The 12,686-nt window shown below is 55.0% G+C and overlaps 2 protein-coding genes across 3 annotated transcripts in view; one reads left to right on the plus strand and one right to left on the minus strand.

Annotated features, from left to right (window-relative positions):
• Positions 1-9,319, plus strand: part of GLI1 (GLI family zinc finger 1) — a 10,877-nt gene extending 1,558 nt beyond the window's left edge. For both annotated transcript variants that reach the window (XM_005879026.2, XM_014550068.1), the window contains 11 exons: positions 1,552-1,678; positions 1,895-1,987; positions 2,270-2,465; positions 2,721-2,865; positions 3,944-4,033; positions 4,121-4,258; positions 4,584-4,733; positions 5,303-5,467; positions 5,970-6,200; positions 6,706-6,973; positions 7,374-9,319. In XM_005879026.2, the coding sequence (XP_005879088.1) occupies positions 1,579-1,678; positions 1,895-1,987; positions 2,270-2,465; positions 2,721-2,865; positions 3,944-4,033; positions 4,121-4,258; positions 4,584-4,733; positions 5,303-5,467; positions 5,970-6,200; positions 6,706-6,973; positions 7,374-9,118 (3,321 nt within the window). In that variant the 5' untranslated portion in view covers positions 1,552-1,578 and the 3' untranslated portion in view covers positions 9,119-9,319. The remainder of the gene's footprint in view (positions 1-1,551; positions 1,679-1,894; positions 1,988-2,269; positions 2,466-2,720; positions 2,866-3,943; positions 4,034-4,120; positions 4,259-4,583; positions 4,734-5,302; positions 5,468-5,969; positions 6,201-6,705; positions 6,974-7,373) is intronic.
• A 148-nt stretch (positions 9,320-9,467) lies between these two features.
• ARHGAP9 (Rho GTPase activating protein 9) overlaps positions 9,468-12,686 on the minus strand; it is a 13,140-nt gene continuing 9,921 nt past the window's right edge. The window contains exons 11-18 of the mRNA XM_005879069.2: positions 12,376-12,517; positions 12,186-12,293; positions 11,788-11,886; positions 11,534-11,611; positions 11,332-11,385; positions 10,857-10,991; positions 10,406-10,511; positions 9,468-9,735 (exon numbers count right to left, since the gene is read on the minus strand). Coding sequence (XP_005879131.1) covers positions 9,564-9,735; positions 10,406-10,511; positions 10,857-10,991; positions 11,332-11,385; positions 11,534-11,611; positions 11,788-11,886; positions 12,186-12,293; positions 12,376-12,517 — 894 coding nt within the window. The 3' untranslated portion in view covers positions 9,468-9,563. The remainder of the gene's footprint in view (positions 9,736-10,405; positions 10,512-10,856; positions 10,992-11,331; positions 11,386-11,533; positions 11,612-11,787; positions 11,887-12,185; positions 12,294-12,375; positions 12,518-12,686) is intronic.

Raw genomic sequence — 12,686 nt, forward strand, 5'->3', positions numbered from 1 at the left:
AAGGGGGAGGGGCCGGCTCCTGGGAGTTGGGGAGCGGGGGTGCGAGAGGGACTCTGGAAAATAGGGAGACACACAAGATGATTCAGGGCTCCAGGTGGAGAACCCTAGAGCCAGCTTCCTGCCCCATCCTGTGCTCTCATCCACACCCCAGAAAAACTTAACTGAAGCTGGAAACGTTGGCAAAATTTTCCTTTCACTAATGTGAAGGGGAGTCGTGGGTGGGCCCTGGCACGCGTGGGCGAGGAGGGATGTCGCCCCATTCCCATCGCGGCTGCACCCCTGCGGCTGGGCAGTGGGGCAGAAAGATGACCCAGTAGGCATGTTCGGGGGGCGTCTCTTTAGTGTTGGGGGGTCGTTTGCGAGCCCCCGCCTTCTTCCCCTGGATGAGTCATAGAAGGAGGCGGGAGAAGTGTCCCCCGATCCAGCTGCCAGCCAGCTGTGCCCGCCCCCCCTCGTGCCAAGGTCGAGTTGGGAGGTCTTGGATGCGGGATCCAGATCTCCGCTAGGAAAGGAGGACTTTGGAAGAGTACAGTCCAGGCTGCGGAGCTCGGACTGGGTCATGGGGTCCGGGTTCCGCTCCCCAACTTACCCCGCCCTCACCCTAAATCCCAGCATCCCGGGATCACCCACCGCGCCGGCCGGCCCGCTCCCGTTCGTTCTCCACCCTACCCCGCCCCACCCCACCCTCAGTCCCGGGAGATCGGAAAACACGGGGTGGAGTAAAAACTGGAGTTTGAGGAGAAAAGCGGACAGCGGCACCCTGTCCTCCCTGACTACTCCTAATGGATAATGACTTTGTTGTTTTTTTTTTATTCTCCCAAAGACTTCCCTCACAGTCCCTTACCTGTTCCCCCAAACAGATCAAAAGCGTTAGGTGGGTGCCCAGATTCAAACCACCCCAGAACAACACCAACTTCCATCCTTTGTAAGCAGCGGACCCGGGAGGCTCCCTTCAGAAACCTTATCCCGTTCTACAGTGTTTTGCTCTAGACTAGAGAGAAAAGGGCAGATCATCCGTGCCTCCTCCGGGCCCAGCCAGCCTCTCTGTCTGGGCTGTGGCGAGGGCTCCCTCTGCTGGACGCTGGAGAGATTGAGGCGGGCTGTCCCTGAGCAGTAACAAATGAAGGGAAGAGAAAGAGGCTCAGGCTGACCCGCCAGCCCAGTGCTGAAGCCAGACGCTCTGCATGAGTCTCAGCCCGCTCCTCAAAGCTGGCCCATGGTCAGAGCAAGAAGTAATAAAGGTTCCATGGTATTAAATCACTTGAAGCTCTCATAGGCACAATTAGTCCACAACACTCTCCCCTACACACACAGACCACACAGGCAAAGCTGCCACCCAGTTTCCACAAAAATCGCTAAGACTGCCCCCGCCTCTTTGGGACTTCTCTCCTTACCTGAGTGATGCTCATTTCAACCTGATTTCCTGTGGCAGATGTCCTGGAGGGGGCTGGGAGCACAGGGGAAGCTCTGCCCAGGTTAGAGTTAGTTATCTGACCTTCCCTGTTTTCCTCCCACCGTCATAACTTGCAGATCTCCCTTCCCCTCCTGCAGTGTTCCCACACCCTCCTCTGAGACACCATGTTCAACTCGATGACCCCACCGCCAGTCAGTAGCTATGGCGAGCCCTGCTGTCTCAGGCCCCTCCCCAGCCAGGGGCCGCCCAGCATGGGGACAGAAGGTCAGTGCATATACCCATCGCTGGGCCTTGAGGACTGGCAGATTTCCTACCAGTCCCAGGGATCCCTCTTCTGTCTCCTATCCCTTGACCGTTTCCCATCTACAAAAAGATTTGAAGCCCTATGTAATGTGGGCTTGGAATATGGGGCCAGGCCTTGCTTGGGGTTTCAAGGTGAAGCCTTGTGTGTCCGCCATTCTACTTGTCTCTCTTTTCTAGGACTGTCTGGTCTGCCCTTCTGCCACCAGGCCAACCTCATGTCTGGCCCCCACAGTTATGGGCCAGCCAGAGAGACCAACAGCTGCACCGAGGGTGAGGCCTCAGGCAACATCTCTCTTTTCTGCCTCTCGGGGACTTGTCTCGAGGGAAACCGTGGGAGGGCAGGGGATCTAGCTTGGAAAGAAAACACTTGGAGATGGGCTTGAGGGATCAGAGCATGATTAAGAGGTCACAGATGGGGTCAATAGGGCAAGGCAGAGTCACGTGTATTTTTGTGTGTGTGTGTGTGTGTTTTTGTGAGTTAGGACGCATGGGTTGGGTGCATGGAAAGGCATGCCACTTTATCATTATCTGTCTCCCTTGTTTCCTGGCCAGCCCCACTCTTTCCTCCTCCCCGGAGTGCAGTCAAATTGACCAAGAAGCGGGCACTCTCCATCTCACCTCTGTCAGATGCCAGCCTGGACCTGCAGACAGTTATCCGAACCTCACCCAGCTCCCTCGTGGCCTTCATCAACTCACACTGTGCCTCTCCGGGGGGCTCCTATGGTCACCTCTCTATCAGCACTATGAGGTGCAGACAGCTTCGGGCAAAGAGGCCCCAAAAGACCCTCCCAAACAAGCCCTATCAAAAGCCTCAAGCCCTCCAAACTGCCTGACCCTATTTGAATCCTTATAATGCCTAAGGCAATGGAGCCCTCCTCAGTTCCTCCCCAGCACTGCCTCGGCCACCTCCCATACTGTCTTCCAGGCCCCTCGCATAGCCCCAGAACTCCTGAGACTTTCTGAGGTGATAGTCCTAAGTAACCACTCCCCCCCTCCTCCTCAGCCCATCTCTGGGATTCCCACCCCAGATGAATCACCAAAAAGGGACCTCACCATCCTTCGGGGTCCAGCCCTGCGGTCCCCATGACCCCACCCAGGGGGCGATGATGCCACATCCTCAATCCCGGGGACCCTTGCCAACTTGCCAGGTGAGAGCCCTCATATTATTACCTATTTGCCTCAGCTCAAGGGGGTGGGGAGAGGACTATATAGGGCAGTGGTTCTCAACCTTCTGGCCCTTTAAATACAGTTCCTCATGTTGTGACCCAACCATAAAATTATTTTCATTGCTACTTCATAACTGTCATGTTGCTACTGTTATGAATCGTAATGTAAATATCTGATATGCAGGATGGTCTTAGGCGACCCCTGTGAAAGGGTCATTCGACCACCAAAGGGGTCGCAACCCACAGGTTGAGAACCGCTGAATAGGAGAACATGAAGGAAGGACAGGGGATACTAAAGTTTCAGTACCAAAAAAATAAAGGAATATAGGTGCTGGAGTTCACTCTTGGGGTTGAATCAGACTCTTTCAAAGGAGATACTAGGACAGGGGTGGGCAACCTTTTTGTGAGTGCGTGCCAAAACCAGCAAAATCTCTGACTCAAAATTCTTCTGCGTGCCAACCCTAATTTTTTGAGAACATGTTACGCCTACTTGATATCTCTTAAGGTGTACATATGTGAAGAACCTTGAAGAAATAATAAAAATTCATTCGAGCGACAAAAACACAGTATATGATGATGAAAAATACATTTATTTTTTAATGTATACATGTACACTGATAGTCTGACAGAAAACTTTGACTCCATTTGATATCATCAGTGGGACTTTTGCTGCTGCATCACTGATGACAGAGATTTTACATCAGGTTTATATTTCGTGACCTTCAGAGATATGCACAAGCTACTACCCCTATTACGAGACTTAGCAAAATTCATCACTGAGAACAAAGATTCACAATTGTAAATGGAAGATTAAAAGAGAGGGTTTCGCGTGCCAGCAAAAGTTACTGGCGTGCCGTGTTTGGCACGAGTGGCAGGGGTTGCCCACCCCTGTACTAGGAGATACTGCCTTTGCCCATCCTGTTCACCAGTGCAATCTGAGGAGGAAGTCTCTATTAAATTCAGGGATTCCAGCTGCTTGGGTGGGGGCACTTGGGACTGGGCTCCCTCTTCCTTCAGCCCACCTCTACCTTCATCACCCTCACTTTTTCCCTTGGTGAAGCTGAAGTCTGAGTTGGACATGCTGGTCAGCAAGTGTCCAGAGGAGCCCTTGGAAGGTGACATGTCCAGTCCCAACTCCACAGGCACACAGGTAAGGGTGGGGGAGGCTTTACTTCCGGGACCTGAGCGAAACAAAGCTGTCATCCAAGTGACCCTAGGATTGCCTCTCCTGCCTTAGGATCCCCTGTTGGGGATGCTGGATGGGCGGGAAGACATGGAGCGAGAGGAGAAGCCAGAGCCTGAATCTGTGTACGAGACTGACTGCCGCTGGGAAGGCTGCAGCCAGGAATTTGACTCCCAGGAGCAGCTGGTGCACGTGAGCCCCAGGGGGTAACAGGAATGCTGGCTGGAACCTGTAGGACATTCTGGGTGGGACACTGGAATCAGGCTGAGGGCAGGAGGTCAGAGGATCCTGAGGTCGGAGGTTGAGTGCCCTTCTGAGCAGGCACAAACTCAGGAGATGTCGCTTGTTTTACAAACTTGGAAGAACTGAGATGTGGGCTATCATGTCCTTCCTGCACCATCTTCCCCCGTGAAGTGGAGCCGTGGAGGAATATGGTGTGGCGGGAAGGTCAAGGGAAGGAGGTCTGGGTCTCTAGGCATAGGAGAACCTCAGAGAGCCTCTGCACCTCTTCCCTCAGCACATCAACAGCGAGCACATCCATGGGGAGCGGAAGGAGTTCGTGTGCCACTGGGGGGGCTGCTCCAGGGAGCTGAGGCCCTTCAAAGCCCAGTACATGCTGGTGGTCCACATGCGCAGACACACGGGCGAGAAGCCACACAAGTGCACGGTGAGGCTCCCTCTCCCCAGGCTCAGGGTCCTCCTTAAATTGGGGCTGCCCACATGGGCCCCTGCCTCCATAAACAGATATTAAAAATGTGTGTTTCATGACTGTTGGTATGATGATAAACATATTGATATTATATATTGGAACACTTTCTTGGATTTAAAAGCTAATTTCCCCTTGCTTCTCAAAGAAATTAAAACAATTCTGTGGGACCCTTGAAAGCACTGTGGGCCCTAGGCACTGTGCCTTCCACTCTGCCTCACGGGGAAGCCCTGCATGGAGGACAGAAGACACTCCCAGATCACCCCACCCCAAAACAGTGCAAGATCCCCATGCAGGGAGACCAGATGCTCTGGCCTCAGCTCCATGTCCCTGCAGGCAGAGTGCCTCCAGCTACTTGCTGCCCCAGCTTTTGTCTGCCCTCTTCCCCTCATGATGGGGATTCTCCCTTGCCCCAGTGCTCGCCCATCTTAAATTATAGTCTCTGACGTATGTCCCATTTGAGTTTCAGGGTTCCTCTAATCCCATGTCCTTCTGTCTGAGCGCTATCCTTTGACCCTTCTATCCCCCAGTTTGAGGGGTGCCGGAAGTCATACTCACGCCTCGAAAATCTGAAGACACACCTGCGGTCACACACGGGTGAGAAGCCATACATGTGCGAGCACGAGGGCTGCAGTAAGGCCTTCAGCAATGCCAGTGACCGGGCCAAGCACCAGAATCGGACCCACTCCAACGAGGTGAGTGCCCCACCCAAGAGACCCTCCCCACCTGAGAAGCCACCTATCAGGGAGATTCCCCCTTAAGAAATCCCTTAGCCCAGCACCCACTCCACAGAGGTGAGTTCTCCCCACCTGTATAATTCACCCGGAGAGGGCCTTTCTGAAACCAAGAATTTCCTCTTACCACCCTACCCCCGACTTCTAACCAGCCAAAGGGCTAATTTGAAAAAGACCCATCCTAACTAAAGGAGACCCCTGATCCCTTCAACCCCTGAGTTTATGAGGCTTCACAGACCTGGGTTCACCCTTCACCTTTCCCAGGCCCGGGCTGTCAGTTTTCCTGATCTCTGCCCCATCCTCTCATTTTTTTTGCTCCATGGGCCCCACTCTCGTCCTTCCTTGAGTGCTGTGCGTAACCCCTTGCCCCTCGTCCTCACTTGATGCCACCAATTTTTTGCATTCCTTCTGCATTCTTCCACTTTCACACCTTTGTCTGCTGTCTTCATTTTCCACTCAACAGAAGCCATATGTGTGTAAGCTCCCTGGCTGCACCAAACGCTACACGGATCCCAGCTCGCTCCGGAAACATGTCAAGACGGTGCACGGCCCTGACGCCCACGTGACCAAGCGGCACCGAGGGGACGGCCCCCTGCCGCGGGCACCATCCCTTTCCACAGTGGAGCCCAAGAGGGAGCGGGATGGCGGCCCCGTCAGGGAGGAGAGTAGACTGACTGTGCCAGAGGGTGCCATGGTGAGACGCCCGGACAGGCCTCCGCCTCCATGCCCCCCTCACACCGCCTTGCTGACATCGTCCCAGCTCGCCCATCCCATCCTCACTCTTCCTTGGCCGGTCCTCTAGTTGTCCCCGTGTGGCTCCTTGGACTAGCCCAAACTTAGGGATTTTCGTGTAATTATTCCAAGCCCTTTACCTGTATAATTTCGTGTACACCTCACAACAACTTCACGAGAAAGGAACTTATTTTCCCCATTTCAGATGAGGAAATTCAGGCATAGAGAAATTTCCCAAGGTCATAGAACTAAGAGGACAAATTTGAGCCCAGGCGATCTGTGCTCCAGCCTCGGCTCTGCTCATCCACATCTCTCCTACTTTGCCCTGTCCCTCCCCTGTTCAGCCCTCTCTACACCTGTAAGCCTCCCCTCAACTCGAGCAGCCACTGGGACACAGGCTTGTAGCCACTCCCCAACTTCAGGGAAAGGGGGAAGGGTGCCACCCTCAGCCCTCATCTTCCCCACAGAAGCCACAGCCAAGTCCTGGGGCCCAGTCGTCCTGCAGCAGTGACCACTCCCCAGCAGGCAGCGCGGCGAACACCGACAGTGGTGTGGAAATGACTGGAAACACAGGGGGCAGCACTGAGGACCTGTCCAGCTTGGACGAGGGGCCTTGCATTGCTGGCACCGGTCTGTCCACTCTTCGCCGCCTTGAGAACCTCAGGCTGGACCAGCTACATCAACTCCGGCCAATAGGGCCCCGGGGCCTCAAACTGCCCAGCTTGACCCACACTGGTGAGACCTGAGATCTGGACCTTCCTTGAGGTTGGAGGGAGGACTTCACCCTTCAGAGCTTCAGTATAGAAGCTTTGTACCCTAGAACAAGGCCCCCCTTGCTTAAGACACTTTCCTTCCATCAGAAAATTGCTGTGATATACACAGTCTGGGAGGTGAATGCTGTCCCCTAGAACTGTGCAGTGTACCAGGTACAACCTGTACAACTGTTCACAGCAGCCTGGAACCCCTGGTGACACAGAAGATTCTAGAAGGGGCATGGGAGAAAGGGGAGACAGAACTGAGTGGTTAGAGTTAAGGAGCCTTTCCCCGGGATTCCAGCACAAGGCTGTCCCATGGGGCAGGCAGGTGAAATTCAGGGGGCTTCCTGACCACCCTGCCTTTTTCCCTATACTTGCAGGCACCCCTGTGTCCCGCCGTCTGGGCCCCCCAGTTTCTCTTGACCGCCGCAGCAGCAGCTCCAGCAGCGTCAGCTCAGCCTACACTGTCAGCCGCCGCTCCTCCCTGGCCTCTCCTTTTCCCCCTGGCTCCCCGCCAGAGAACGGGGCATCCTCTCTGCCTGGCCTCACCCCTGCCCAGCACTACCTGTTCCGGACGAGATATGCTTCAGCCAGAGGAGGTGGTACCCCACCCACTGCAGCATCCAGCCTAGATCGGATGGGGGGTCTCCCTGGACCTCCCTGGAGAAGCCGAGCTGAGTATCCTGGATACAACCCCAATGCAGGGGTCACCCGGAGGGCCAGTGACCCAGCCCGGGCTGCTGACCACCCGGCCCCAGCCAGGGTCCAGCGGTTCAAGAGCTTGGGTTGTGTTCACACATACCCTACCGTGGCAGGGGGAGGACGGAACTTTGATCCCCAACTCCCAACTTCTGTCTACTCACCACAGCCCCCCAGCATCACTGAGAATGTCGCTGTGGATACCAGAGGGCTACGGGAGGAGCCAGAGGTTGGGACCTCCATGATGGACAGTGGCCTGAACCCCTATATGGACTTCCCACCTGCTGATCCTCTGGGTTACAGGGGACCTGAGGGAACAGCCGCTGAGCCTTATGGAGCTAGAGGTCCAGGCTCCCTGCCTCTTGGACCTGGTCCACCCACCAACTACAACCACAATCCCTGTCCCCAGCAGGTCTCCTATCCTGACCCCACCCCAGAAACATGGGGTGAGTTCCCTGCCCACTCTGGGCTGTACCCAGGCACCAAGCCTCCAGCTGGAGCCTACAGCCAGTGTCCTCGTCTTGAACATTACGGACATGTGCAAGTCAAGCCAGAACAGGGGTGTCCAATGGGTTCTGACTCCACAGGACCGGCACCCTGCCTCAATGTCCACCCCAATGAGGGGCCTCCATGCCCACAGCCTCTGTTCTCCCACTACCCCCAGCCTCCCCCTCCCCAATATCCGCCATCAGGCCCCTATCCCCAGCCACCCCCTGATTATCTTCCTTCAGAATCCAGGCCTGGCCCGGATTTTGATCATCCCACTCATTCCACAGGACAGCTCAAGGCTCAGCTTGTGTGTAATTATGTTCAGTCTCAACAGGAGCTGCTGTGGGAGGGTGGGGGCAGGGGAGATCCCCCAGTCCAGGAACCTCTCTACCAGAGTCCCAAGTTTCTGGGAGGGTCCCAGGTTAGCCCAAGCCCTGCCAAGGCCCCCATGGCCACGTATGGACCTGGCTTTCCTCCTAACTTGCCCAATCACAAGTCAGGCTCCTATTCTACCCCTTCTCCATGCCATGAAAACTTTGCAGTGGGGGGAACTAAAGCTTCCCATAGAGCAGCAGCACCACCCCGACTTCTGCCCCCATTGCCCACTTGCTATGGGCCCCTAAAGGCAGGGGGCACCAACCCCAGCTGTGGGCACCCTGAGGTGGGCAGGTTGGGAGGGGGCCCTGCTTTATACCCTCCTCCTGAAGGACAGGTGTGTAACCCCCTGGACTCTCTTGATCTTGACAACACTCAGCTGGACTTTGTGGCTATTCTGGATGAGGCTCAGGGGCTGAGTCCTCCCCCTTCCCACGAGCAGGGGGGCAGCTCTGAACACACTGCACCTCCCTCAGGAGCCCCCAACATGGCTGTGGGCAGCATGAGTGTCTTACTGGGGTCCCTGCCTGGTGAGACACAATTCCTCAATTCTAGTGCCTAAAGTGTGGAATCCCACCCATCACAGATCCACATTTCCTAAGGGGTGTCCATCCCCGCAGAGAAGTCAGGAGAAGGAGCCATAGCCCCCGGGGATGCCCCAGGGATACGAGTAGGGGTTAGGGGCTGTATAAAATCTGTATATATTTGGGGGAGGAATTTGATAATGACACTGTTTCTTAATAAAGGAACTGCATCAGAAAAAGCCCTGCTTTATGTGCTATTATCTTGCGGAGGGGTGATGACAGTGACCAAGAAGAGAAGCAGGGGTTAATTCCCACTTTCCTCTTTAGAGAAGCTATCTCACCACATCCCAACCCCTCAGGTCAGACTCACAAAGATGGAGACAGTCATCTGGGAGACACAGGATTTAAAGGGATGTCCTCAGAACACACCACAACACCAAAGGGTACCACCGGAAACACATTTTCTCTTCTTCCGTGCCCCCGTCAGGAGAAGAGGCTGGTGAAGTCTGTGAGCATCAACTGGACTAGCTGCCCAGGGTAGAAAGCATGGGCTGCTGGGTCAGATATCTCCTGCTCCGGCCGAAACAAGGTTGGTCCAAACACAATTCCCAGATTGTGGGGGGTCATGCGGTTCTTATCTGAGTGTGCTATCACCCTGTGGGCAAAGGCCAAGAGAAGGGGCTATAAGGAGGCAGCTTTGCCACTTCAAAGAAACCTAACCCTTCAAAGATCTGAGCAGGGAAGAGTTCACTCTGGGATCCCTCCACGTAGTGGCCAAAGGAAACCAAAGGAAACCAAGGAGAGAGAGCCTCAAGGGGGATGACTGGGATCCCTCCACGTAGTGGCCAAAGGAAACCAAGGAGAGAGAGCCTCAAGGGGGATGAGATAGGACCAGTGGGGAAACCTTCAAGATACAACTTGAAGATACAAGCCAGGATACAACCACCCCTTCCCAGCGTCAGAGACTGCCCCTAGAGTCCTCTAATGGCTATCCTCTCTCAGAAGTCACTGCCCAGGCCCAGCTCAGCCAAATAAGCCATCACCACTGTTCCAATGGGAAGCAAGGAGCAGCGGGAAGGGAGAGGTTAGATTTCCCTTCCTTCTCACACAGCATCACTGTGCTTATCTTGGTCCCCATTTCCCCCATTTGATGCTGACCAAAGGTTTTAACCCTCATAATATGACCCCTGCACAAAAGTTGCCTGTCTCATCCATCTGCTCTAAACTTGGGTATTTCCCTACCTTCACCCCATTCGAACAAAGTCCCTGCTGCATGCCCCACCCCACCCTCTCCCTGAGTGAACAAGATGTTCGGTTTTCCCGACCTGCATAAATGCTCCAGGAGGTGGTACAGAGTGTCATGGTTGGGCTTCGGCATTGAGGCTATTAATTCTCTTATTCGAGAGAGGCGCTGTTCTGATTCCGAGAGCTCTATAGAGAAAGAGTCATGGGAAGGGCACGGGGGTGAACTTAGGGAAGGTGCTAGTGCAGGGTGGGTAACTTACTACTCTTTCCCAGGCCCATGGAAGACATCATTTATGCATAGCAGCTTCCTTTTTCTCTGAGCCCAACTGCAGCCTTAGAAATCTTCTCAACTCAGCACTCTAAACACACACTCACACACACACACACACACACACACACACACAACAAACCAATAACAACTGGGGTTGGCACATGTGTTGAAAGTTATTTTCCATCTCTGTGTTCAGGATGAGACAGATGAGTGTAAGAGAACTTCTACTTTTGGTATTGCCCAAAGCTCCCATCCCTTACCAAGAGCAGCACGAAAATGGGGCAGCAGCAGTGGGGGTACCAGAGGCTGGGGCAGCTCCCTGAGAAAAAGCTTCAGGGCTCCAGTGACCACGTGAATGTCATCCCACTCAGCACTGTCGAAATCTAACTGGCCTTCTGGAAGAAGAAGGAGGTGTAGAAGGGTTCAGAGCTCATGAAGGGCCAGAGGGACCCAGAGACGGAGAGATCAGGAGTTTGGGAGAAGATCCAGCTGAGGCAGACATAGGAAAGCCTAGGGCAAGCATGTCAGACTCTCGGCCCACGGGCTGCATGTCTCATTTACTTGGCCCGTGTTAGCCTTTGAGTTTGACATGCTTGGCCTGGGGAGTCTACAGTAGGGCAGGATAGCAGAGGTAGGGATGGGGACAACCCTTCCAGGAGCAGGACATGGGGAATCATAGGAGAAAGGAGGATGTGGGGGATTTTTAAGGGTCTCAGGGGCCTTTCATGTAAGTACCTTGTCCTGGTTGCTCTGGGAACACGTACCTCCCATCGGAGGTGACCGCCCGCTCTGCAACAGGTATGAGAAGAGATTAAGAGCTAAGACATGCAGTTCCAGCTGGAAGACCTCCCTGCTTGCCAGCTCGCTCCCTTGGAACCGCCTGTGGTTCTGAGACACGAAGTTCTTAGTACCACCACTTGCCCACAGGCCTTTTCACCTCTGTCCACCAGGAAGCGAAGTTTCTGGACCACTGCCAAGTTCCCGCTCACCCGGTAAATGCCATCCACATCTAGACCTAGGAGATGAGGCAAGGAAAAAGGAGATAAGGATTCCTGCTCTAATGTGTGTGATGAGGTCTGGTGAGGGAACCAAGGGTGGAAGGGAAAAGGTTAAAAGGAAGAGTGAGGGAGGTGAGAGATCCCAGGCCTTGGCCTGCTGGAAGGGTAGCCCCGGGGTCTCTGGGAAAATCACCTCTCTTATCTACAGCAGCAACGCAGCGCCGCACAAAGCTGGGCACAGTGTCTCCTTCCCGCTGGCACAGGGATTCCAACTGGCAGCCGAACACCTGGTCTGGGGAGACACAGGATGAGGTGGCAGTGCCACCCACGGAAGCTCTGCTCGGCACAGGCCTTCACTCCAAAGTTGGGCTGGCCCTCCTGGCTGCCTGTTCTAGGCCTATACAAGCAGGTACACACACCTCCCAAAAGTCAGCAGGAGTGGGAAAAGCAACCGTCTCCGAAGAGAAATTCTACTCGGAGCCTCACTGAAGTTTTCTCATCCATGATATGGGCTGATGCCCAGATCAGGAACATAAAGACACTCCTGGAGGCACGAAGGAGAAAGGCACCCGCTGGGCCAGCCCCCCTCACCTCGGAGCAGACCCCGCTCCTGCAGGCTTTGCAAGGGCGGTCTCTTAGCGATGAGCCGCTTCAGTTTGTTTCGCACGCGGTTCTGCTCAGTTCCATCCGGGCAGCGACCTGTGGGAGGCCGGGAACCGGAGTGTGAGCACAGCTGGCGGGAGGAGGAACCTGCAAATAGCCCCCCAGGCCGGCCTCTCACTGGAGCTCCGGCGGCCGCCGAAACGAAGCAGTGGCTTGGGCACCGGCTCCGACTCCTCTTCCTCGTCCTCCCCAGCGCTCAGCTCCCCCAGCTCCGCCGGTCCCGAGCCTGACAGGCGCAGCTCCACTGGGTTCTCCCGATCCTAGATCCAGGCGGGTGAGGTGGGCCGAGTAGGAGATTGGAAGAGAGGAGAGAAATCTGCACCCCCAACTCGAAGCAAGGAGACCCTAATTGGCTGCTGGGGTCCCACGTTCCAGCCCCACCCCAAGGCTCTGCACTGAGACCATCCCCACCCCCATTACCCCCACGCC

Source organism: Myotis brandtii, unplaced genomic scaffold (genome assembly GCF_000412655.1).
Source record: "Myotis brandtii unplaced genomic scaffold, ASM41265v1 scaffold581, whole genome shotgun sequence".
NCBI lineage: Eukaryota > Metazoa > Chordata > Mammalia > Chiroptera > Vespertilionidae > Myotis > Myotis brandtii.